Below are 27,194 nucleotides of genomic sequence, written 5' to 3'. Positions count from 1 at the left end.
TGAAGACTCACACTTAGCTGCTCACACAGGCCCTCACCCACGTTCCCCCTTATACACAAACCATAGCAACCCAAACACACATACACTCACTGTCCATCATATAAACACCCTCACACACATGTTAACAGGTCTACCCTCACAAACTTCTTCATACATTCACACGGCTTGATACACGTAGCACCACACTTCATTCGCATGTACACTTGCATGCACCCTCACGGCCACACACTCTCATACACACCAACACTCACCCTAACAAGTATATATGCACACGCCCACATGCACACGGATTCACCAGTAAAAGTATGTACGCATGCAATTGTTTTGTTTTGTTTTGTTTAGTGAGTTTGTTTGCAGATTACCAAACTGTGCATAGTGGTTACTCTTGTGTTTCCTTTTCTCTCAAGACAAGGAAATGTCTGTGGAAACTAAGATGAAAAAAATAACAGATAATAAAAGTTAAGAAAATTAAATCCACCTCATTTCGGTGTTAGCCATCAAGATGTACTTCATTCATGGAAAATTAAACAAAAACACTAAGGTAAAATGTAATTTTCTCAAAATTACTCTGAATAAGTTTGGCAACTGCATCTTTTATTTTATTTTATGGAAAAGCATCTGCAAAAATAAAGTTTATCTACAGTTGTAGCTCTGACTGTTTTAGACAAATCCATCTTTGATGGTTATCATTTTATTCCTATATTAGAGTAAATATTAAGGTATGATAGCAATACAGACCCATTTGGGGTTACATTTCTTCTACTTATACAACCTTTCAAGACGTGTGTCATGTGTTGTGATAGCCTTCAAGTAGACATACAGGACACTTATGTTTGTAAAATCTTTATCTCTAGGTCAGCATTCAGATGCTGACTTAACGATGGTCTGCTAAAAGGAGTACGACTTCTGTGGGACCATGTTGCTTAACTTTAAACAGTCAGACTGTTCTCTTTCTCTATCCAAAGAAATCTACACCTATGCTGTTTTTTTTTTTTTAAATCGAAGTGTCTTTACAGCGACATTTTGAAATATAAAAAAAAAATCATCAAACAGAACTGAATCATTATAAAGACAGTAAGAGTAAAGATGAAAGGCTATTAAAACAGTTGTATATATATATATAGGTGTAGTAAATTTAAATAGCCTGTAAGGTGTCGCAGCAAAGTGAAAAAAAAATACTTAAACATCCAAGCACGAGTATATTATCGGATGGCAGACGAGGGGACAAACTCCAGCGTTTTCAGTAGTGAAAGTTTACAAAGTTAATTTCCCTTATTAGTATTTGGTGTTCAAAAACAACTGAGCAAGAAAATAAGTTACAAAGTAGCAAGACAAGTAAGCTAAGTGTATGTACCTGTGCAGAGTGAATGTATATTTTTTTTGTCATACTAACGCCTGTGTTTATATTGGAGGCTACGTCATCTGTTTCAAGTTTGATAGTGACGATCGCGCGCACTCACTGGAAGGAAGAGGGTCAAAGTGCAAAGTGAAGAGCAGTCAAGCGATACTCGGTCAGAAAGCACCTCTCTGACTAGCTATCTCAAACAAAGATTCCTGCAATAATACATTGCAACACCAACGCTGTTCATCTCACTGCTACCTTTCTCACAGATGACAGTTCTCTCAAAACCCTATTTGTTAGCACCAGTAAGTACATAATAACTACTAAGCAAAACAAATTATGTCCAATGTACGTAGTCACACCAGTGATTAGCCCCAACCACCTATTATTTATTTTGCACTTTGCTAGTATTACTAATAGTGTTAGTTTAAGTCTAAGTATTAGTATTTCTACTACATCCATGAATTATAAGTTTTTCTGCAATAAAAATGACTCATTCGGAAAACCAGATATAGCAGTTACGATTAATATAGACAAGCCTACGCCTGTATGAGTAGATGTAAGGAGCCATTTTGCAAAAGTATAGGTGGGGATAAATCAGGAAGGTTACAACAATTTGATGGGTATTGACTTCTGTTTAAAAAGGTAAGTTTTGCTCTTAATGCTTTTTTGTCTTCGTGATGTTTATTTTCTGTGTTTGATTAATAGTTGTGTTAATTTCGCAAGATTTTGTTCAGGTGTTACAGCCAAGAAACTACATTGTCTATTAGCTTTCAAGACTGCTTAAGATCAAAGAAACATAAATTCATATTGTGTATATAGGAATAATAATGACAATACAGGAAGGTGATATTCTTGTCTCCTTTTTCTATAGGTAATATATTTGTGATGAAAGTATAATTCAAATATGAAAACAATATGAAAAGACATGAAGCTCTAGCCACTCAACAAACAGCACGCGGAGAATCAAAACGTAAAATGTCTGTTTTAGGTTTAATGACTGATTAATGTGGTTAATATCTTCTCATGTTAGTAACAATAATATCTGAATTATTTCATAATTTATCATAGACTGATAACATATATACCATATTTTATTATTATAACATCTTCCGTGTAGTAGAAATTTTATGATCGATTTCTGCATCATTAGAGGAAACATTAAAAAATGTTCAGACTGAAGAATTTCCGTACTGAAACACGACAATCTTGCATAGTTACTAAACCAGGAGGCTTAAATATAACCCTCCAACGACTACTTTTTTCACACAGTTTTTGCACTGACTTGTTGTACGCATGCGCAAACTGCCGTACCTGCCTGGTTACCAAGCTGACAACCCTTGACCTCGTGTTGTGGACAAAAAAATAGTTGCGACCCGCCAACGCAAAATCACACAAGGCAGGGTTTTTTTTAGCAGAGTTCCGGGAATAGATTAAGGTCAGCTTTGAGCAGTTTTATAATTTTATGAAAATGAATTTTTTTTGGTCATAAAACTCCTTTTTGTGTTAAGATAAAAGTTAGGAAAGGTCTTCAATTATATTTTAATAGAAGTACTACATGGTGATCAGACACGAATGGGTAAAAGCTCTAACACTAGTTTAGCACTATATACATATTACAATCCTATAAAATCACACTTTGCCAGAGATCCTAGAGTTATTCTGTATTTTCAGTATTTATAATGACCTCCGTACGAACTAAACAAATCACTTCTCTGTCCCCTCTACAGCAAGAAATCAAGATGTATATTAAATCAGCGTTAGTGGTTTCTGTACCAGTGATTCAAAAAGTTCCATGTTAATAGTGCTTAAGGATTAAGCATATTTCTGAAGAATCATCAGTCAAATTAAAATTGTTACCTGGGAGAATGGGACTGCATAGAGATAAATACAAAATATACTTTCCTGTTACATTTGTCTACGTGTGTCCTGCCGAAACACTAGGTGGTAGTCAAACGGAAATTTCCCATTATACAAAAAGCAAGTTTTTCTTAAAAGAGGAAGTGATATGACAGACTGCAAAGATATCCAACTTTAAATTATTGTTGTAACTATAATTAATGTTATATCAGTTTAATTATTGCACAAAGTGTGAGTTAGCTTACAGTCCTCAGCATAATTCATCCTCTTGTCATGATATCTGGTAGTCATGTACAAACAGATGACGGTATGACTGAAAGTGGCAAAGTTATCTTTCAATTCAATGTGTGATTATCTCAAGGATGATTTTTAGTGAACTTCTTGTTTCATTTGGATGTACTATAATATTTTTGAGAAAGATTCTTTATTTGAGCTAATTTTGTTACTTACTTGATCATACATATTTGTGCATCACTTTAATTCTACTTCCACGTCTGCACCATCTTTCCATAGCTTTGATTAGGCTCTGTGCCTCAGCGGTGTCGAGTTCAGACTCTGATTCCTTTTTGTCTGCGATCGCCCCAAAGTTTTTGCAGATGCGCTGTCATAGCAAACTTCATGGCAGTTGGTATAGGTCCGAGATGACTGACATTGTGCTTCTCAGTGATTCTCAGAATCTTGCGATGACCACTGGTGCGATCTCCTAACAATAGTTGTCTGGATGGACAATGTTTTTGTTTGAGAAGGTTGAGACACAACGCTACAGATTGTGATGTGAGCTTCCATGCAAGCATCATAATAACTTGCAGCTATAGCTCTTTAACACTGAAACAGTGTGGATATTTGTGTTTAAGTAAAACTTTCCGTTTCCTATACGAACTTCTTCAATTTGTGTAGCCCGCCTACAACAATAAAATAATAATAAAGCTGATGATCAACAAGTATGATTTTAGAGTGTGCATGTGTGTTTCTGTTGCAGGCATTCCGAAAATGGGCTGTGTTATAAAGAATCCAAAGAATCCGTATGAATTTCAGTGCTTATTCCTTAAGAACAATGAAGATTTTTCTCTCTATTTTCACTCTTTAAGTGGGCAGCAAGGTAAGTTTATCAAATACCGCTTTCTATTTGATTGCATGTAAACGGGCATTTGCTTCTCTTTCGGCTTCATCTTCTCTTGTGTGCCTCATTGACCATCTCTTCTGATTTATTTAAAAATGTGATTACATTGAGAAACACAGTTGAACTGATATTTAACACCAGTAAGATCTCTTCCACAAGATCATTGCCTTTATACAGTTTTTAACAGAGTCAGACATTAGAGTATGTGCTCTTCATACTTTCATCCATTGCTTTAGGTTCCACTTTTGTACTTCATCTTTATGCCAGTGTGCCTACACGTATCTCACCGTCCACTGTCTGTTATCTAATTTTAATTTATCATTACTAATGCGATCTATCGCGATGTTGCGCGTTACTAATCATCATCATCCATCATCATCCATCATCCATCATCCATCATCTATCCATCATCTATCCATCCATCATCATCAAGCTTTTTAAACATGAATAAATGCAATAGTGTGAAGTTTTTTAATTATTACATTTTAAATTTAAGTTCTTGTGCAAATTTGTATAAAACAACTACTAAAACTTGTTTTAGTTAAATGTCCAATTGAAAAGTCTCAAGGCTGAGTATTATTTCAGGGTTTCATATATATAAAGAACTAAATAGGTAAGTATTCGAGATTTGTCATTTCTTACCTTTGCTGTTCATTTCTGTTTTTTATGCACTTTATAACTTATAAACAACTTCGTCTAATAATCGTACATTTTTCCACTCTAACATCTTCGACAGAGCTAATTGCCGACTGTGTTTACAAGGAAAGGCACGAATGCTTCTTCACAAAAGAGGGTTTCAACATGACTATTGATGATGGTCACGTGCCTACAATAGTAGTATCTGACACAATCTGGATACAGACAGGAAGATTTCTTTGTCAAAAAGGAGGACAGCTTTTAAATGATCCATGCCCATTCCCTCCTCCAAGTAAGATTTTCAGTTGAAAAAAATAAATCTCAGTGGTTTGTCACTGACACACGTGCATACATGAGAGTGGTAGCCAAGTACACGTTTTTAGCACTGTTTAGGGCACTGTAAAGTGGAATCAAAACATTTCAGTCATATCCATTTTGAGGCCAGAAACATATTTTTTAGAGCAGGGTTAGGAACGTCTAGCATACAGGCCGTATAAGGCCTGACAAATTATTTGGTCTGGCCGGTCAAGGCAACCATAGGCGGGACTCAAAATTTAGCAAATCCAGGAACTTTCTTATTCATAGCAACGTAAATTTATATTACGTGGATCATGCAATTAAGGTAGATTTTGAGGGACTATTAAGGATTGTCTATCACGGGATATCCAAATGACCCTAGGAGGAAACTATCAATAATGGAAGGATGAGCACATATTTCGTTTTAAATATTTTATGCTGTTTATCAACCATACGTTAGTAAATAACTTTAAGAGTATATGCATAGTAAATTATACATCAGTGAACATTTGTATGTGTACATGCTGGTATTTGTCAATTTATTTTAATCAGTTTTTAGTTTTTCTTCGAGAGATACATTTAAGTATTAACTCTTGTAACTTATACTTTTTTGCCAATAAATTTGACTTCAGGTAGCAGTACCACATCTGAGGGTGTCTTAAATACCGCAAGAGATGGTAGGTATTAATTAAACGTTGATTGATTAAATGTACATTGAATATAAGCCAATTAATTTGAAAATTCAATTTTAAAAAAAATGGATGCTTTTTGATGATATGCGAAAATCTACATCCTTAAATAATATTAAATTGTAAAAAATAGTCAATGTAGTAATAATTTATTTGAAAATATGCTGGTATTTGTCAGTTTATTTGAGAGATTAAAGTATTGGCTCTCATCGTTTTTATTTTTTTTCCAGAAAATTTCTCATTGAATAACAGTTCAAAATCTGAAATCAACTCGAGTACGCCCGGTGAAGGTAAGCATTCAATAAGCGTCTCAACATCTAACTCAATATGTATTAACTGTTGGTTTAAAATCCTTTCCGTTTGATAACACATACACGACCCCTAGGCTAGTTTACTTCAAAATGAGATTATTATGATGTAACCTGGGGGTTGTCTCAGCACAAGCCCTTACAACAGAAATGGATTAAGATTAGCTTTATTAAAGCTACTATGTCTAAAGATTTATATCTGTGTGGATAAGTAAGAAACTTTTTAAAAAATATTTGTCACCAGATTGCAGCTTATCTGAGGCAGTTTTATAAAAGGATAACTTAAAAACTTAGAATATGAATCAATTTTTCTATAGTTTTAATATTAACGACAAAAGCATAAGTGGTCGTAGGAGTGAAGTTTCCAAACTATTTTTAAAAAGCTATCTGCGTTCTCTCATTAGCAAAAAACAAAGTTCTCTATTTTTGGAGTTAGAAATACATTCAGATTTAAATGACTTTATTAAGGGCCACTATCTATAAACTCTGCAAAAAGAAGAAGCAGAAGAAGAAGAAGAAGAAGAAGAAGAAGAAGAAGATGATGATGATGATGATGATGATGATGATGATGATGATGATGATACTTGGATACTTTGTTTTGAAGTATTGAGGCGGTGATACTTTGTAAAACAGAAATATAAGCAGTGAGGAAAGACAGCCAAGCAAATACTTAAGTAAATGACTTTGAAAAATTGCCAGGTTGCAATTCTTCTCAATTTTAAAAAAGTCTGTTAAAATCTTTGCATCTAAATATGAAAAAAGTTAATTATTACTAGTAAGGTTTCTTAATATTTTTGTTTGTGAATTTCAAGCAGGGAAACAAGTTTAGAACATGAAGACATAAAAGACTGATTTGTAGAAGTAAATGATGTGAGAATATAAATTAAAACCAGCTTAAAGTAACGTTTTTGCTTTGAGATGTTTTAATGAAACGTTAATAGAACTTTGTAATAAAAATAACTGTGACAAAACAGTTTGATATTTATTATCACAGAATTTACCAAAAATAATTAAAAAAAATAGATGTTTGCAGCCACTTTCACCACAGGTGTACAGTTAAAAACTTTGTGTAGTTAACGGTCATATTAAGAACAACCTCCTTGTACTATATGCTTCTTTTAGGTAATTTGTAGTTATTTCCTGATCTTCTTTTCATCTGCATGACGTTTTTGGTTTAATTCTCAGTGTAGGATCTTATATGTTCACTGAATGTTTTCTGTTCAAGCAGATAACAACGCAATAGCAATCATTGGTGCTGCTATTGGAGCTGCTGTACTCATCCTCATCATATTGATCCTGGTCATCAGCATTCTGTTGCTCAAGAAATACAAATTTAAGAAAAGTAAATAACATTTTATCTAAAAATGATAATACTTGAAACAGAACATTATACGAGGTATAAACAAATTGTATAACAGCATATCCATGTATTATTTCCAGCTTTAGATAAACTTCAGAGAGGATTAAAAATCAAGCTAAGTAAGCAGAAACCTCTGCACATTTATCAAGTAGATCAGGGTGCTTCTTACAGCTTTCACGTTAACTTTATCTGACTGTCTTTTGAAAAATGTCGTCTTTAAATATATTTGTTTCAGGTCCTAGATGTCCTGGAAAATGCAATACGTAAGCTTAATGTTTTTTAAATCATATTATCTTTTATTAATTGTTAAGGCAGGATACCCAACATGGAATTCTTCAAGATTCAGAAATATTCCATGAAGATTAGTGAGTTCTCCTATTTTTTAACTTTTGCATCCAACCATTTCTTAATAGATACAACTTTTCTGCCTCTAATAATAGTACCATTAAAGTGGATGGGCTCCCTGAGAAATTCTTCACTACATTTTGGAATTCACTTGTTAATAAACTTTTTACAATGCCTCATTACATCTTGACAGAATGGATTTTGAAAGCTTTTCCTTACCATATTAGTATTCACGCAGCTAGACCGACCACTTCATCAATCTCTGCATTGGTTATCAGTAGCTTGAATAGACTACCAGCTCTGAACTTTATGATATAGATTCCTTGAAGGCTCCACCCCCAACTACTTTAATGAAACTTGTCTGTTCACAATATTAAATCATATCCAGTAGTTCATAAGTGGTATTTAAAAAAAACCTTTCAAATATTTTCATTCTACTTGTAGACTTCATTCCCTTCTGAGGCCGATTAGGGAGACAGGCAATTGATGCTCCAGGACTAAAAATGCTTCATTGGGGATATCGGCAGGGAATAGTCACAAAGTAAAACGATAAAATCGATAATAAAAGGGGATTTAACAGTTTAAAATAAAGAAGTAAACAAAAACACGTTTATATCTGTACTAAAATGGTAACATATTTTGTCTTTAGCACTCGGAATCTTCTTCAATACATATAACTTAAAATATAAAAATTTAACGGGCCCTCACTATAGACATTGAAAGTAAACATTAATATACAGGGTGTAGAAAAGTCTGTGTGAAATTTAAAATGGTTTTAACTAGTTGTAAGTATATGTGATAGAAATACATAGTATAAGGGATTAGAATACTTGATGTACTTTTTTTTAGTCTTAGAAGTTTTATTTCATTTTAGGAAAAAATAATTTGAAAATTATTTATTGTTTTAGAATAACTGTTTCCCTATGGCTTGACTAGAAGAGAAAGTACTTTTTTTCTAAGGGCTGGTTTTAAATGGTGATAGCTATTTAGAAATACCGCATACTTTCTTTATTCCTCATCTTGAGCAATTAAATCAGAGAGATTCCCAAGAAAAAATATTTTGCCATTTTTAGTAATTTCTCTTATTTTATTCCTCTTGCTCTTAAGAATCTTGTGATTTGTCACTTCTTTCATGGAAGTTTATTTTCTACTATTTACAGAGATGAAAAAAGGAGAAAGCGCTTTCCAAGGCAAACATCTGGTGGCAGCAGAAACAGCGACGCGGGTTATACAGATGTACTAGAGAGACTTGAGTACCAAAATACTATTTCTTCATCATCAAGTGGACAATCACACAAACCTCTTCTTTGACAACCCTCAGGAGAAACTCCTTCCATTGGATTGATATCAGCCAGTGAGGCTAAGCATTGAGACTAACCATTAAGACTCCTTAACTTATAAAAAAAATAATATTGGAACAAAGTATAATATCTAGATAGGGATGGAGTTTACTTAAATAATATTTCAGCGCAAAATAGTATGATCATTATTCAGATATTTTCTATTTGCAAAATGGATGTGCCAAGAAACAGGCTATTAGTGACTAGAAAAGTGAATATCTAAACAATCAAAAGCAATAAAATTATTAAAAGATATTGTTACTGGCGGCTCTAGGCTCATCGAGGAGTAACAGGGAATAAATTATAAACTGTAAGACTATTCAACCATATTTGTCCAGATAAAAAAAAAATTCAACAAAAGTGTGGACCTAAGAATTCAATATAATATTAGAAAAAAATCAACACATCAAATTGATTAATTTAGTGAAGTGTAGACGAAAACAGTTAACAGTAATTACCCCACCCACCCATGTAACCTCGATATACAGGTTTTTATCGTATGGGCCGAATGAACTGTACCTTTTCCGGATGAGGAAGAATCGCCTCCCAGGACCATTCCTTGATCGCTTTCGGTCCAGCACCCAGCAGGACGTGGTCTAGGAGGACCGTTAGCCCCGTGACGTCACTGTGGAGTATGTCTGCTGTGACCTCGGACACCACCTGACCGTCACGGCCAGTGAGTACGGCCTTCGTGTGTTGTCAACCGCCGAGTTACGCGGGGCGACTTCAGAATTTCTAACCCCCAACTCCCTCCGGGGAGGATCAACCGAATCTCTGGGAAGTGTATTCGTGTTATTTTATTCTGGTGATGGGAGATGCGAAGGACGACATCTTCAGATAGTGGGAGGATGAACTGTGAGTAATGTACACAATAATTGGTAGAGAGGTTATAAGAGAGATAATTGAACAGGAACGTTAGAACTGAAACCTCATTGCCAAACAGTATGAGAGAGTGCGAGGAGTGTATAATCTTCATAGTGTAGGATTTGCCTATACTGAGATTGATCGAGGGGAATGCCCCGGATGGAGACATTGCGTCTAGCATTTGGATGTCGCCTTTAGACCAGTCTGTTAAGGTGAAATGCATTGAACAAGTATTTATGTTGTAGTTTTTAAAGTCCTGAGCAACTTGATAGCGAAATCAACATGTTTTCGGCAGCCTCAGGCAGTTGTTTTGTTGATTCTGACATAAATATTATATATGTATGGTATATTTTGACTGAACTGTAATATAAACAAAGTTATCTAGTTGTATCAGTGTACATGCTGACTAAGGAATTTTTGGTGCTGTATTTATGAGCTTTTCACACAAACTTCATTGTGAGTCTACTAGTCACTGTTATTGACACTAAATGTTCTTGCTTTGTAAAATGCTATTTGGGAATAAAAAGAACATTAAAGAATAAATGTACTTTACTTACAAAACAAAGTTCAGCGTATCTCGGCTTTGTTTGTATAGAAGACAGCGTGAGACAGGCAGGAGAGCCCGGTGTGAACAGATGCTAAACTTAATGTATGTAGCGATTTCTGAGGTCCACCCGTCCAAGCTTTCTCTGGTTCAAGGACTTGGAGCAAAAGGGAGCGGGGACTCCTCTAAATAGTTCATAAAGATGTCGGTCTTTACCTCAAAACCCCGACCAGTTTGTTCCCATGAAATCCCATCCCGTCAAGTCTTCCAGAAACTAACCCCCTTCCGCTTTTGTCAGGTGGACAGCAACAATGCATTACGGCCCATGGGTGGAAGCTGCTGTCATCACAGTCACTGGCCTCTAAACAAAACAGGGCCAACCTGATCTGTGTCAGGATTGTGGGTGTCAAGAAAAGGACCAGTTTAATAAAAACCTAGACAAAGTTAACATTTGTGTCATAACATCTTTAAACTTTTCCTCCTCCTCCCATCCTTATCGTGAAACAAATATACATTAAACGAAGCTCCTTTAAATGTAAGCATGTTATTATTCGAAAAACAAATGTAGCTGCCACCACATACCTGTGTACAGCAACATATGTGACAACTTCCTTGAATACAACTAGCGCACGATAAGAACGATTCCGAGGTGGCTCTGGGGACGGATGGTGGGTAGATATTATCTCCTTACCCGGATGTTGCTTGGGCGAAGGTGAGAGACTGGATAGAAAGATAACGACAGGAAAACTCATCATGATCCTCAGCATCACCAAACAGAGCGTACAAAGCATTGTTTAAGTGTTTCTTAAGGAGCATGATACACAGGATCACCTTACCTCGATCTAAGCTGCTTCCTGTTTCCTAATTCACTGTTATCCAGCAAAAGTAGTGAGTAGTGCTGGTTGTCTTAGTTTCTAGCTTGTGATTAGACGACCTAGTTCATCTGAAAAGCACATTAAGATGTGTTACGATGGTGGGGAAACAACTGTTATGAGAAAGCATCAAGAAAATCTGCACAATATTTAATAAGAGCAGAACATTTCGTGGACAATGTAATGGCTGATGTATGTGTAATTGTTTTAATTTTATTTTTTTGTCTGTATCTTCAGGTATTTGAGAATGAAACGTTCTAAACATTTTCTCACGAGCTAAAGCTTTACTTTATTTTTTGTTAATCAAAAGGAGATAAGAAGACGTGAGCAAGCGATAAACAATTATAATTACCTTTTTATGCACCTTCTTCAAAGAGCTTGGACCAAAGGCTTAGTTTAAAGGGACTGATGGTTTTGTCTGAACACGCTATATCATGAAAAAGTGCCAGTCGCAGCTCGTCTCACTCTTCTTTATCAACCTGTCCGCGGAAGCCGAAAAATTTTTCTCTTCGCCAAGTGGCATCCTACCACTCAGCAACATTAACAACCTCTTTGATCATTTGTTGTTCATTTCTCTAAGTCATCAGACTAAACATTTTCTCTCCCAAAACCTGAAGGAACTTTAGTCAATGGCATGTGCTGGTAATTAACGAAGAAATTCGTCCGTGGTGAAATATAAATTTATTAGTCACACAGCCACATGACAACCTTACAATTGTGGCTGCAGATCTACTCCAACATAAACAACTGTTTCTCTTAAATACAACAGATGTCTTCAGCCCCAAAGCATTCTGGTCAGGCAGTGTCGCACTTAAAAATATTCCGAAACAAAAATAAAGATATTTTAAACGAGAAATATTGTTCTTACAGAGGGTGGCCTTAGACGGTTTTACTTACAGTGACAACGGTATGTCTAATCGCATTATCTGTCATAGTTATTGTAATTTATATCTTTGTCATTAAATCATTACTAAACATGGTCGACATATTAAGTGTGGACTTTCAGGTCCCCTCTTCAGTAATTGTGAACACAGACCTTTTCCCTCTTCTCTCTCTAAAAAGATATGTTAAAACATGCTCTTTCTCCAATGGTCCCTATATATATATATAAATATGAAAAAGCAATGTATAACAGCATACTAATAGATTGATCTAACATCATATTAACAGTGTTGACAGTGTACTTTGTGTGAGGCTTTTATCAGTGAGACAGGAAACAGAAATTCTTGATTTCCTTTGTGTTTCTATTTTAAAATCTTAATTTTCCATACAAAAGTAAACTCTAGGTGTATCTAAAAAACTGCTGTCATTTGGTTATGTGCAAATGTTGTTAACATTATGAATTTTGCTGCATACTATAGAAACTTACTACAGTTTAATTTGTGTGATCGACAAAAAAATTTACTCTTTTAATTCATGGCTCTATGTCTTATTATTATGGTTATGATTATTATGATGATTATTATTAGATTCAGTGATAGGTTAAATGCTATTGTAATAGAAAGAAGATATAGTGAGAACCTTGATTATCCGGTCTTAAATTGATCGTGCATTCGGTTATCCGGGATTGTCTTAAAAAAATTATAAGACATCACAAAACCGCCAATTTTCTAAGCCAAGAATTCTGACTACAAGAAAGGACACTACATGTCTCACAGCTTGTGTTCTTTGTCTATGGGCTTCTGAGATTATTCTAAATGGATTGAAAATATAACATCTAAGCATCAGTCAGGCTCCTTTGCTATGAAAAACTATTGGACTTCATTCGATGAAGAGGACTTTTCCGAACACTATCCCTCCTTTTTTAAAAAAAGTTTGACGACAGCCATTCGTCAATAAGTTTTCACATTTGTCTTCTGCTTCAACGATTTTCTTGGTAAAGATTGTGTGTGGCCAAAAGGAAAATCAGTTGCTAATCTTTCATCAGCATTTAACATCAGTAATCAAACTACGTGAGATTTCAAATATTCTAGCTTTTGGGAATTTTTAGAATTATTTTCGATTTCCCTTGATTTTTGTTTATACGGATGACGGGCGCAGGTCAGTTTACCATATTATTGAGATTTTACTGTACATTGAACTAAACATACATACAAAGTAAGTAACTAACTACTTTTTAATTACTATTTTCATGTTAACACATGTATACATGGATGGATTGTTAACATTTTCATCCTGGAGGCTTGCTTCCTGCTTCTCAGTAACTATGCCAAAGTTATTATGCATTTTGGAGTAAAGATTCTTATTTGGCTATTTCCTAACCGTAAATAATTGTACTTACTTGAACTGGGACTATCTATGATGCACAAGGTAGTGTTAGCATAACCTTTGTCATTATGAAGAATCAATGACCAGTTTCCTTGGCTGATGTTGGTTTCCTTGTGAAGGTAAACACTCAAGACGAGATCAGGTGGGTTACCACTTAGGAGACAACTTACTCCCCTTCTGATATTGTTCCCTAATGCCACTGGGGTCAAGACACATCCTGTTAGTGCCACTGTGTGAGCCTTCACACGAAATTTTATTTCTTGAAAGATTTGCTTACTGACGAACTTCACAGAGCTGTCAACAAACTGAGGAGGACCTGCAACATTTCAAAGCACAAAAAGTCTATATTAATGATTTCATTTTTTATCTTTGACTGGAAATATTGCCCAAGCTGAAACAGTTGTCTTATGGACAAGACTATACAATGGCATAAGAAAAAAATTGGCACATTTATTGCTATAAGTGTGAGAGTGCACAGTGAACATATAAACTTGATAAAAAAAAGCCAACATTCAAGCAGCAACTCTCTCATAAATATTATGTTTTCTTCGTATCTTATGTTACACGCAAAAACAACTTTGAGTATTGCTTTAAAAGAGGCAAATGTGTTTTTTGTTTCTTGGCACTGCAAGTTAGACTGAAAACTAAGTTAATTATTATTCTAATTAAATTGACCTCCTTAAACTGTAGGTTAACGGTTAAAAAGCTTAGTAACGGCATTTCATGTGTATCTTTGCAAAACAATTTTCAAGATTTTTAATAAGTGAGGGTCCTGATCCCACAGTTTTGGTTTGCTTATAATTTCCGCAAAGAAGAATATAGTATTGTCATTGTCATTGTCATCTAAAACTCATTGAAAGAGTCTTTGCACAAGCAATGTAACAAAACTTGCAGAAACCGCCAAGAAGCCATCTTAGACCCCATTTAAGCATGGAGCAATTTTAAAATCACATAAAGAACAAAAGTTGAAAGAACTAAATCAGTTAAAAATGGAACCATAGAATTTTTCAATTTAAATCATTAGCTGAGCTAAGTTGCAGGTTTCTAGGATCTTTGGAATCTTAAACAGATGGGTAATTCTCACTATATTGTCTGCATAATAAGGACAATACTAGTTTAATTTCTTCGATTTCTTAAAACAAAATAAACACAATGTTAATATCACGTACAATAATCAAAATCCTTATTATTATTATTAAGTTTCATGAGGGTAATAATTTTTTGTTTTTTTTTTTGCATTTCATAATTCTATCAAAAAATTACTTTAAGAGACAGAGAAAGACACCTAGATGTAGCACACCAAAGACTATAACAATTATTTGTTTCTATTAATTTTAGCACATACTAGCGCTCATATTCGTGGATAATGTGGTATTAGTAAGTACGAGGGAAGGGACAGGACAGTAATCGGCTGAAATACTTACATTCCACGAGGAAGGTCAAAGATCTGTTCCTAGTTGATCCACTTCCTTGACAACTGATTATCGGCCACTCATCTTCACACCTGGCAGTGAGTGAATAGTTCAGATGTCCTTGATTATCAGTTGATTTTAACACGGAATTATGTTGATTTAAAAGCTGGAAAATGACTGGTGGGTTCCCTGTGTCAAAGGCGCAGGAAATATCGACCATTTGACCCTCATAGATGACGTAGTTATCTTTAACCTCATGTCCATCCACAGTCATACTTGTGATGTTCGATGGATCTGAAAATTATATATATATATCTTTTGTCATAATAATAAAAAACCCAAGACACACTTAGTAGGTTATTTGGGAAGAGAGATAGAAAGATCACTATGAACGTGTATATCTCTAAGCACATGTGCCAATGTGTGTGTATATGGTGAAGGATAGTCATAGAAAGAAAATAAATTTTTGATGCAGTAAAATTTTAAGTAAAAGATACTATAAATAATATAAATTTTATTTATTCTTGACCGATATTAGACGTGTGTAAAATTAAACAGTGTTTGTTCAGTAGAAAAATTAGCTTGCACGTGAAGATAACTTTAAACCTGTACGTAATATACTTTACTGTAATCTTAAATAAACATTGTCATCAAACAGCTGTGCCAGTCAGATGATTGTCCTTCTACCTACATTTTTTATTTTCTGTGGAATTTATCATTTTAATTATCTTTTTCATGCAGTTTGCATCTTATATCAAACTCTTATATTAACTCATAGTTTCTAACAGTAATACATAATATATTGTATGATGCTGGTCTAAGAATCTCTCCATGTTGTAATGATAATGATAAGTCAGCATTGTATCCCCCAAGTTATACAGCTCAGAGATTCAAGTAGACAACATTATAGAACAGGATTGTTATCACTTACACAACACATCAACACGTATCAGCCGTCTTGGCCTGGATGTCCTGCCTGCACTAGAAGACAGTATCATCGCACTCAGTGACCTCGTGACGACCTGAGAAATGTGAAGATTTAAAGCCACCTCAGAGCTGCTCAGGTTTCGTTCTTCTCCATAACAATTAACCCCTGTCGTTCGGCTCATATACTTTCTATCCATTGAATTCAAACTGCTTTCCCATCGTAGACTACAACTTAATTTCTTCAGGTTCTTTTCACAAACCTCATACGCGATGTGAAATATGCCTAATGAATTAGAGCTTCTAGTTGCATTGATTGTATAGCTAATATTTACAAAATCATATTCTTCTTTTCTTAGGGTTTCATTGAAGTTTGATTCTCCACCTGAAAAAAATGAGCAGACATACTTAGGCAAAGACGATTCTTTCTCGTTTTCTATTAATTAGCTCACGACAGGACCATTACAACATACAGGCTTAAGTAAAACAAATTGAAGATACATATTTGAAATCACTAGGGTTAGTTTTGCTTTTTCTTGTATCTTGTACACCAAATAATAATATTTGTATCATTTTGAATGCGACAGTTTTGTTAATGTGACAGTAATTATTTGGGTTTTTTTTTTGGTTAGCTCAAAGAGAAGTAACAGTACACACATTTGAACTATAAGGTTATGCACTCTTATGACATTTTAATTGTGTTATTTTTTAATACCAGCATTGTTAGGATTGGGTCTGCAACCATGTGATGTAGCTTAAATTGGGTCGGCGATGTATCTACTGATTTAACAAATTAGAACGCGGTGGAGATGATATTTAACACCATCCAATATGAACTACTCTAGTGGAGGAAACCATATTTCATCCTCTTTACTTTAAACATATACTTGTCTTAAGGATTTAAATATAGAGCTGGTAGCTGAATAAGTTTGTAAACTAAAATGAATGCCAAGCTAGAAGGCACTGTACAAAGGTTATATTTACATGAACGTAGCGTATGGTCGCTGTGTTGAAAAATAAGGGATAAAACAAGGTGGTTATATAATGACTTGAAACTAGTTATTTCTAATACTGACATTAGTGACTTAACTGATTACTTTTGTATCTCTGAATCCCAACATAACCAACAAATGTTATTTGCTCAAACTGATGCTCTTTCCCTGTCTATTCTGTTTGGGAGTGAATACTAGATGTTTATTGACATTACCCGTGATATTTTATTGCTATTATAAATTATATTCCACAAAAAATAAGTTTGGGTTAAATATTTACCAAAACATTCAGTGACATGAATAAGAAGTATACACAATGTTCTTTCTCGTGCTAGAAAAATAATAACATCTTGTTTTGTCGTAATTTCAAAGATGTACTCATCACCATATCCCATATGTCCCAGGAAGGGCACATTTTAAGGTAATTATACACCTAATTTTAGTCACGTATTTAAACAATATTGTTGATATTTGGTTTGTCAGCTTAACATTAACATGGCGATTTTCATGCCACAATACAAACTTCAATCAACCTCTATATTTTGTAATGAAAGCATTTTATCTAGGCCTGTCCTCTTTCTACACTTTCTACAAATTTTGTTTTAAAAAAACCTTAGATGTATCTTTATAACAATTACTATTTGGAAAAATTAGAGGTTTCTAATGTATCTGCTTACAAGTAGAGAGAAGCACTCCAGTTGTCAATGCCAGAAGATGCACTAAGACGCAGAGGACCTTGGAAGATGTCTTCATCCTTGGGTCAGTCACTGCACTGTGATGTTGGTAAAGCTTCGATAGGAGGACTGGAATGCAAAATCTTTTCTTCCACGGCAGCTTTTGTTTCAGTTTCCTCGTTTGAAAGCGTAGTATCTGTACTCATTAATTAGTCTCTTATTAAATCTCTTAGTAGGTGGTACATAATTGTTTTCTTTCAGTCTTAGGACACGTTGAACTCTGTGTGCTGCCAAAATGTTTCGTTCTTACATTTTCATTAAATTGTGTAAGGGTGGCATTTTGACAAAGTGCTCCTGATCCGAAAATGTTTTGTAATACGTCTCTGTATGATCTATATATGATTGTGTATTTGTGTGGGATCAGAGAAAAATAAATATTAACAAGCTCATGCCCAGACAAAGTTACTGCAACAAATACTCGCATTTGGTATTTCGTCTTAAATTATTCTAGTAGGAAATGAATTATATCAGTATTACTGTTATGTTGTAGCCTATCGGGTTGTACTATCTAAAGAAAAAGTTGATAGGCACTCGGTACTTGGGGTTGTGAAGCTAAAGTACCTGCAACCATGACAGGGAGAATTAGGTGTCATGTGTTTATAAGGCACACCATCGGCACGGAGGGTCGGGGTCCTCTACCCTGTGTGTGTGTATAAATTTCCGCTTAATGTATTATCCGCTCTTGAACATCTGAGAACATACGAGATAGAATAACCTCTTCAAATAACCTTACACCTAAATTAGGCCTTTCAAAAGCTCCAGACCTATTTTGAGATCAGAAAGCTAAAAGGAAGAAGTCCTTAGTATTTATCACTATAGTACAATAGTTCTACATTTCATTAAAGTTAAAAGCAGAAATTGTTTAATATTTAATATTAATACTGTTATTTTTGATGAATGAAATCTTGTGTTGACCTGCCTTGTCAAGAGCCTTCAGTTATTAAGACCAAGTGTTCTTGAACAAGAGAAAAACAAGAGGAAGCAAAAATTCCATCCATAAACATTTAATACTTATTAATACAATATTAAGTGCAATGAAATGTAATAGAACGAACTAAGACACTAAAAAAACTTTCAAGAAATAATAACAATATATAATAATATATATAATAATAATAACAATATTTGTGTCTATTAGTTGTTTATATTAAATCTGTATGCTAGCAAGGCAAAATGAAAAGTAAGGTAAATTACTTGCGTATGTACATCCTTGATTACAGGGATATAAGACCATTGAAGTATAAGTTATGATTTTTATGAGATACTTTTACCTATAAAATAAACTTTAAATTTATAATATAGAGACCAACATTATTATTTCTCAAATATAATTTTCGTTAGCGTATTTGGACTGTGTGGATTTTACTACATGTTGGCAGCAGAATGGCATTGCCCGCGTAATACTTGAGTATTTTTACTTAGAGTGAACTAGACTAAACTACTTTAACACTAGCTTAGTAAGATTATTTATTTGTAGACACAGACAAGCTGCCCTTTATAAACCTCTCTCTTCAGCGACAACACAGTCAAGTGTTTACTTCCATGCTGTACAAATGTTTCAGGGAAACAAAACCGGCAGAAGAATAAGCCCGACTTAATTGTTTTGGAGAACTTCCAGTTTCAGGTCTAGTACCACCCATACATCCTTTCCTTGTTCGTGAGTTGAACTTAATGATTTTAAAATGAGAGTATTTAGTTAATTAATTGTTCAGAGCCTGCTTGTCGGTGACAAAGTCTGTTCGCCAGCGCGTCCGGAAGTGTAGTTGTTACCACCGCAGAAAGATTCCCTTGTCTCAGTCTCGTCTTGGGGACTTTGTAACACCTGGAAAATAATGAAAGATGTTGATCAGCATACAAGTATACATATTTATTCGTTTCGTTTACAAAATTATTTCACACAAAAATTTTTTTACCTTAAAAGTCTTAATAGACAAGTGTTTAAAGGAGAAGCCAAATGCAACATGTTTTTCTTTATGGTCGGGGTAAGTTCATCTTTAATAAATTCCAAAATATGAGTACATAATTATACTTAATTTTAAAGATATAGGTCTTCAAACACTTTCATTTTCATCTGCCACTAGGAAAGCAGGAGAAAATTACTCTCCCGTACTGAAGAGTTCAGTTAAGCGCAGATCCATGTTGTTTCTCATCCGATGTAAGTTTGCAGTGTGTACAGATTTTGTTGCACTCATTTCGCACTCAATACTCCAATCAGTTTGCATCTTCTAGTTGTAAACAAATGAGATGTTATTTGAAAGATTCTTAGCCTATTTTTGGAAATGTAAGCAGGGGAAAACTTACACGCCATCAACACACACACACACGAGCGATCTCTATTAAGACTGCTAAAAGAAAGAGAAAAACAAATATTATTACTGAAAACGTATGAAGGATGAGGAAAGAAAATTTCCTGGTGATTCCAATCACATTGGACTGCGATGTAAGAACTAAAGCTTATCGCGTTCTTAAAAGAAAAAAAATATACAAAATAGTGTAATTATTGGAAACTGTTAATATGATGGAATCAGATGATTGTCCGTTGTGAATACGTCGTCAGGTCTTTTTTTTTTTTTTTTTTTGCCGTCGTATCCATTTGTTAAGATCGTTACTTGTTTGCGGACTGCAATCGATTGTTCTCGTCAACGTCCGTGTAGGGTAAGTGACAGTTGACAAATGGCATACAGGTAAATATCCGTATGTTGATTAAATAGGAACGTTTTTTAAAGTGTCTTCACAGTGAGAAATGGACCGTTGAAAACAGATGTACACAAACAGAACAGAAACGATAATGAAAAGGTAAGGACTTATAGATGTTTTTGACAGGATGTGAGAACAGTTTACATAAAAGATTATACATAGTTTATAAAACTTCAAATAGCCTGCAAAATATAAATGCAAATAGAAAAAAAGTGTTAATACATCCACACACGATTATAGAAGGTGGACCACTTAAAAGCGTCCACCCTCAACAGAGCATATCATAGGTATGTTGGTTAATTTTAAGTGACTAATCTTGTATTATCAGATAGGGAGATAAGGGAGGGAACCAGCTTTTATAATCCATGAAGCTCTACAGAGTCATGTCCCTTTACTCTGTTCATTGTCTTGAAAATAATTGAATTGAGCTAGTAAAAAAATAATACAAAATAAGAAGATTAAGCTAGGTACATATAAGCAAGAATGGTATTTAAATGATCATTCACTAAGGCTGTCTCTTTTCTTAAAGACTCAGATTTCATTGCAACAAAACTGCCGGACTCGGAGAGATCTGTGCTCGGGACACCTGGTCTTTTTTGTGTTCGTGATAAATTTGTTTCCTTTTGTATCAGGCCTCTGTTCTGCATAAACCTCTCTTTTCATCTCTGTGTAGATATTAAATAAGTGTTTGTTTCCCAGACGTCTGGCTGTGAGTAATGTAAGTTAGAGAGGTGAAATGGTAAGATAAACAAGTCAATCTTTAAAACTACGGTTGATTCTGAATTAGCAAGTGCACAGTGTAGCTACAGAGATGAAATGGCGAAATCAACGACAGAGAGTAATGGAGAACGGAGAAGAGAGAAGGATAGACAACAAAACAGATACAAAGAAAAAAAATACTACTAGACATGAAATTATGAAATTCTATATACATGTATTAAGTTTCTTCCGTAAACAGATAATGTAAAAAAAGCAACCCCCCCTTGTTTATATGAGGCAAGTAAAACATCTCTTGGGTTATGTCGATGCTTAGAAACCGGAAAAGATAACAAATATGGTGCCAAAAATACATAAGTATGAAAGAGTTTTACACTGAAATCTAAGCAGATGTTGCGGGCCGAGTCCGTGGTTATCTCCCTTTGACCACAAAGTTTCACGTTCTCTGTATTGTTCAGTGTTCGCATGTCTTTGGGTATGCTGGTCTGGTTGAGACAAGTCGTCCAAAATCCCCTGACCTAAAACCATCCTACAGGACTCCTTGGCAGGAAGTCAGCAATGATAAACAGAGGAAGAAATGGATGGCAATCGTTTCTCCATGACTGACCTGCTAAATACCGTTCCTGACGCAGAGATACGTCTGCCTTTTTTTTAAGTTCGTTGAAGTGACACTGGCGGACAGTAACAGTAAGTGTTTTCAGACTTTCTATAAATTATCAGGGAGACCATTTGTATTCTGGGCCGAGTTCCAGAGCGGCGCTCCGTTTCTAGTTGCAAGACTGGTTGAGTTAGAAATATACTGTGGGATGACGCCGCCGACGGTTAGGGGGACGGTTGATGTTGTTGTCGTGACATTGTCTGTTGGCATTGAAAGCGAAATCTAAAAAATTCAGCATACACACTGACAGACACACGGATAAAAAACAATGACGACACATCGTTGTAATTAAAAGCTACAGACACACGTGACTAACACACTATCTTCTTCACGAGACTGTTTTCTAACGTGTTTATTTATCACGCAGGTAGTCGCACACACGTGTACGACACCCCCGGATACAAGTGACATCATGACACCCGCTCATCACGACCGTTACACTACGTCACGCTCCAACAGGTTTCAAGAATAACAAGAAAACCTCGTGTAGTATGGAGCGAACACAAGAAAACAATTTCTTCGCTTGATTGTGCTATTCATTTTCTTTCTTTCACGGGAAATAAAGTTGGGGGCATAAAAAAGTCAGGGACAGTAACTCCCCAGTTTATTATATTGCGAAATTGCCTCCCCTGAATGAACTGTAAGAACTGTAAGTTTTTCCCGCTATCCTCTGTAATACATATCAAGACATAAGAAGGTTCATGTAGAGAAAGTATCAGTATGTTTGGCTTCTTTTCATTGTACAGAATAGGAGAAAAAAAATCAAGAAAAAATCATAAACACACAAATAACCTACATAAACACACACACACAAGTATTTCACGCATTGGAGCGCCGTGTGTTTGGGTCATGTTGTATTTGTGCCTGCGCGCGCGCATGTGTGTTACACAGAGTTTGAATTAAATTTTCTAGGTTTTTAGTGTGTGTGTGTGGTATTTTAGTCATTGAGTGTGTATCATCACTCAGTGGTCTGGAGAAGACGATGCAATACATAGAGTATGTGAGTGAATTCTTGTCGCGCTGCCCAGTGCCCTTTGACCTCACGTGGTGGTGTGATGTCGGTGCCGTTGTCTGTTGACACCTGGCTCTCTGCCTGACCTCAAAGACTTGTTAACACAGACAATTAAGTCATGCACCTGTGTGGTACTGTGACTGAATTCTTGTCACGCTGCCCAGTGCACGTTGTGGTGGGATGTCGGTCCTGTTGTCTGTTGACACCTGTCTCTCTGCCTGACCTCAAAGACTTGTTAACACACAATTAAGTTATGCACCTGTACATGTACCAGCAAGCTCATTTTAAAAATGACAAATGAAGTATTTATATAAGCTTTGGTGTGAACGATTGAATGAATATTAATTTAACCTCCAAAAAATGTAGGTTGTCCTGCATGTTCATTATTTTCAACATGGCTCCTACTGTGATAACAATGTAAATATAAATAAAGAGAGTAAATAAGATGTGTACACAAGAAATGTCTAACCCATTTTAATATCCTTAAATTTGTGTCTGTCTGTGTTTGTGTGTGTGTGAGAGAGAGAGAGTAAACTGAGGAAGGAAATGTGTTTTATACATTTATGTGTGTGCCTGTCTGTATACATTTGTGTGTTTGTGTGATTAAGTGTTCAATAAGTGAAAGACAGGGAATTCACTCCGGTATTTTCTGTAGGTAGGTTGTTCAGTCCATTGCGTTCGCCGGTGATGATGTTTTCACTGTCGTCCACGTCTGTTGACACCTGGCCCGCTGCCTGACCTCACTGGCCTGTTGACACGTGAGCTTCATGCATTGGATCCTCCTGTACTTCATGTATGTGTGGAGGGAGGGGCTTGCATCCTCATGCTGTGAGCATCGCTGCTGTCGTTGGTTCTTCACTCTCTCCTGGTGTATCTCCCTATCCACACGTGCAGACTACCAGCAGTTGTCAACCTCTCCTCGTCTCAGACGCTGCTTTCCTCGGGACATCCTGCCACTAACAGCATTCCTACAAAGACCATCTCTGGGTGAGTTATTTTAATCATGATGTGTTTAATCTGCAGGTTAATTATTTTACTTACATTGTTTTGATGTAAAAGTGAGTTATTTTAGTAACTGTCTCTTCGATCTCAAGGTGAATTTACTTAGTCCGCAGGTTTTATTTGAAGAGGATTTTTTTTTTTTTTAGAGATTCTATCGTCGACCTAAAGACATTTTTGTCATTTTATGTTTGACTATGGTGAGATATTTAAGTTACTGTGTGTTTAAGTAAAGGAAGTTATTTCTGTCACGAAGCCTCTCCCATATTAAGTTCGGTTAGTACACTTACACGGCATATCCCCGTCAAAGGTCGCCTGTTACCTGAGCAAATGGAAATAGTTTCAAGAGGTCGCCAGCAAGTCATCCACACCTGAAGCCTCACGCTCCTCCCACATCTACCCTAACACCTTTCATTCCCCTCTCCATATTCTCCACATCCTTATTCCCCATACAAGACAGGGAGAAGCACCTTTACTAGGTTCAGATCTCGTCTCGGGGTGTTAGGAACAGGGAGTTAATTGTTACCTCTGTTGTTAGGCAGGCATTATCGCCCTTACCCGTGCGTGAGCTGCGGGTTGCTGCGTCATAATCTAACGTCATAATCTGACGCAATTTTGGATTTGATTTTACGTTTTTGGGAGAAAATAAAAAGGAAGGGGGCAGACGACGAAATAGAAAGACTGGCGGCGGACTGAGCGAGCGAAGGTTCTGCTCTGAACGTGTGAGTTGTTTCAGAAGGATTATTCTCAGACGATTACTCCGGGAAGTGTGGATGTGTTTGTAAGTGTGAATCTCCCGGGACAGAATCTAAATTGTAAGTAAAAATTTTGGGAACTATTTGTAAAAACAGTCGACTAATTTAATTGAATGGCGCCGGTTCAAAGATGCCGTTGATATGCTGTTCATGGTTTGCAGTAATGTATATGTGTTTAATGTTGCATTGTATAAACTTCGTTGCCCACGTCAAATCTTTGTGATATCTGGTGCGAACGTGTAGGGACGTGAGTAGATAGTGCAGACAGTGACTTTGTGTGATTCGTGTCGCTGTGATTCGTACATGTCCCTGACACTCTAAGAATCAGACTTTAACTTAACAAAAGCCGTTTCAAGTACAAAATTCTGACGGGTAAATAGTATTATAGACTCTCTTTACTATTTTCCTCCAAGAACACTGGAACTTCTCCAAAACTTACTATTTCCATTTCTAGACTAGACCTTTTTAAATTAAGTTTGAAATATTCTGGAACAGCTTCCCTCTCCATCTTAGGCAATTGAACTTCATAAACTTCTACATAAGCACATTCAAGAAAATTAGATGAGGCCTCTAGAGATACCTCCTAACTCTAGAAAATTTTGTAAACATGTCTTTTCTTAACCACCACTTTTGTACATATTCAGCTTCCACTTACCTTACCTTATTCTCATAGTACTTATAGTTACTTCAATTAGTTTGTTCTTTCCCTGTAAAGGGCGGGGGCTAAATGGAAAATGCATTTTCTTAATTATTTTACCTCTCATTAATAAGGAATTACCATTGTCATTGTCATTTAATTGGTTGCTTTCTGCCCACTTGGTTAATATTTTATGTAGAATGCTTGTAAAGGCTTTTCCTAAATGTATTAGTAAGAGAGATACTTCGGTAGTTACCTGACTGGTTACTGTCCCCCATTTTTGTGTAGTGGGTTAATTAATAACAGATTTAGTTGATTTGTTGGGCCATAGAATTGAACAGTTTAACAAGGGAGTAATAACAGGGGATGCAGCTTTTAATTTATTATTGACAATACTATCTGGGCCTGCTGATTAACATTTTTTAAGTAACTAATTGCCTCTTTGACCCTTTTCTGTTATCTGATTGTCCACAGGTTGAACATACAGGTGCATTTGACTACTGGTACTTTCACAAGGGTTATCTTGATCATCCACATCCATCACCCCTTTATTTAGTATTGTTTGGAAGTGCTTTACCCACCCTCTTCACTGATTTGGTCCACTACAGGCTGTCTTCTGTATCTCCTCATTACCTCCCTTGGTTTGTTGACTGCATTTTTCTAGAGACTACATTTTTAATTGATTGTAGTTTTGTTTCTTTATTGTTAGCAGATTTCTATAAGCTTTTCTTTCTCTGCTATAAGCTGTTCTGTCTTCCTGTATTTTCTTCTTTCTACACTTTCTTAGACACTACTAGTCACTTTTTGTCTTTACACACTTTATGAAATAATGTATCAAAGGGAGATGCATACCCTATGGTGTTGTAACAAGTGATATTACTAAACCGTTTCTCTTATTTATTATCTTCCTATCTCTTGAATAGGCTCTCTTTCCTGTATACCTTTGTTGATTGCTATTTGTTGTCACCTTTGACACTGTGTCTTTTGTACTACAAATGATATTTGCCAATTACTTTATTGTAATTTTTTTAATTTTAAGTCGTAAATATTTTGCTGATTTAAATTAATATAATATAGAAATATTATACAACAAAGACTCACGAAACTTTTCGTTGTTGCATGTGCTTAACAGGTGGATACAAATGCTGCGATTCTTCTTTTTTCTCCTGTGCGTGTCTCCTTGTGTCGTGACGAAGGATACAGGAAGGTAAAACGTGTTGACTCTTCTTGACTTTTTAAGGTATATGTTTTACAATGATGGATCTCAGGAGGTGCTAGTTTCTTGAGGGGGAGTGGGGCGGGAATGTTAAAGAAAAAACAAACATAAATAATCCATAACCTTGAACTATTAATAATTTTCAAAAGTACAATTTATAGATGCCAAGGCGAAGACTGCGAGGTAAGCAAGTGGCACAATTTAAGATGCACGACAGATGACGACTGCAATGAGCCACACGCCTTGTGCTATGAACACCTGTGTCGGTGTGAACCCGGGTACTTCTATACAACACATGATACGTGTACTATCAGTGAGTGGACACTAGTTCTGTGTGTATGCTTGACCGCAAGAAACTCGCTCGACTTTGTTCTCGGCTTGTTACAGTTGAAGGAATAAGTTGTAAAACAGTATAGCCGCATTTAGACAGACTGAATAAAAGGAACAAAGAATGAAAGAAAACACTGTGTGCCGAAAAAAATTTGAAATTGATTCACTTGATTATGGATGTTGTTCGAAATGCATCAAAATGTAGAACAATTAACTTTTACTTCAAAAGTATGTAAATAATCGCTTACCACAGTTGTTTATATTAG

The 27,194-nt window shown here is 35.6% G+C and overlaps 3 protein-coding genes and 1 long non-coding RNA gene across 6 annotated transcripts in view; 2 read left to right on the top strand and 2 right to left on the bottom strand.

Moving 5' to 3' along the window:
* The window catches only part of LOC112569666, a 90,415-nt gene that overhangs the window by 37,591 nt on the left and 25,630 nt on the right, over positions 1-27,194 (bottom strand). The window lies entirely within an intron of this gene.
* LOC112569684 lies at positions 1,877-10,722 on the top strand. 2 transcript variants are annotated; one of them, XM_025247572.1, is made up of 9 exons: positions 1,877-1,987; positions 4,182-4,301; positions 5,059-5,250; positions 5,888-5,932; positions 6,175-6,234; positions 7,481-7,594; positions 7,848-7,875; positions 9,118-9,311; positions 9,786-10,722. In XM_025247572.1, the coding sequence occupies exons 2-8, from the start codon at positions 4,193-4,195 to the stop codon at positions 9,266-9,268; spliced, it is 699 nt and encodes a 232-aa protein (XP_025103357.1). In that variant the 5' UTR covers positions 1,877-1,987; positions 4,182-4,192; the 3' UTR covers positions 9,269-9,311; positions 9,786-10,722. The 2 variants fall into 2 exon arrangements, with proteins under 2 accessions (XP_025103357.1, XP_025103356.1); XM_025247571.1 differs by having other exon boundaries at positions 9,118-10,722.
* On the bottom strand, positions 13,725-17,963 carry LOC112569673. 2 transcript variants are annotated; one of them, XM_025247551.1, is made up of 5 exons: positions 17,851-17,963; positions 16,517-16,566; positions 16,189-16,279; positions 15,270-15,551; positions 13,725-14,161 (listed from the first exon to the last, which is right to left on the bottom strand). In XM_025247551.1, exons 1-5 carry the CDS (start codon positions 17,924-17,926, stop codon positions 13,782-13,784), a joined length of 879 nt encoding a protein of 292 aa, XP_025103336.1. In that variant the 5' UTR covers positions 17,927-17,963; the 3' UTR covers positions 13,725-13,781. The 2 variants fall into 2 exon arrangements, with proteins under 2 accessions (XP_025103336.1, XP_025103335.1); XM_025247550.1 differs by having other exon boundaries at positions 16,189-16,566.
* On the top strand, positions 23,845-26,608 carry LOC112569691. The gene is made up of 3 exons (XR_003100506.1): positions 23,845-23,978; positions 25,857-26,023; positions 26,515-26,608. It is a non-coding gene; the product is annotated as an uncharacterized LOC112569691 (long non-coding RNA).

The sequence above is a fragment of the Pomacea canaliculata genome, linkage group LG7, assembly GCF_003073045.1.
Source record: "Pomacea canaliculata isolate SZHN2017 linkage group LG7, ASM307304v1, whole genome shotgun sequence".
NCBI classification, from domain to species: domain Eukaryota; kingdom Metazoa; phylum Mollusca; class Gastropoda; order Architaenioglossa; family Ampullariidae; genus Pomacea; species Pomacea canaliculata.
Note: the sequence above shows the minus strand (reverse complement) of the source record. Positions and strands in the feature narration are given on the sequence as shown.

What these genes read in the sequence shown, in the direction of transcription:
- LOC112569684 (XM_025247572.1), top strand. Translation starts at nt 4,193, where the DNA reads ATGGGCTGTGTTATAAAGAATCCAAAGAATCCGTATGAATTTCAGTGC. An exon ending in CTCTTTAAGTGGGCAGCAAG is followed by an intron (nt 4,302 to 5,058) that starts GTAAGTTTATCA and finishes CATCTTCGACAG; the next exon opens with AGCTAATTGCCGACTGTGTT. An exon ending in CTTAAATACCGCAAGAGATG is followed by an intron (nt 5,933 to 6,174) that starts GTAGGTATTAAT and finishes TTTTTTTTCCAG; the next exon opens with AAAATTTCTCATTGAATAAC.
- LOC112569673 (XM_025247550.1), bottom strand. Translation starts at nt 17,926, where the DNA reads ATGAAGACATCTTCCAAGGTCCTCTGCGTCTTAGTGCATCTTCTGGCA. An exon ending in TGGAGTGCTTCTCTCTACTT is followed by an intron (nt 16,567 to 17,850) that starts GTAAGCAGATAC and finishes CATTTTTTTCAG; the next exon opens with GTGGAGAATCAAACTTCAAT. An exon ending in GATACGTGTTGATGTGTTGT is followed by an intron (nt 15,552 to 16,188) that starts GTAAGTGATAAC and finishes TATAATTTTCAG; the next exon opens with ATCCATCGAACATCACAAGT.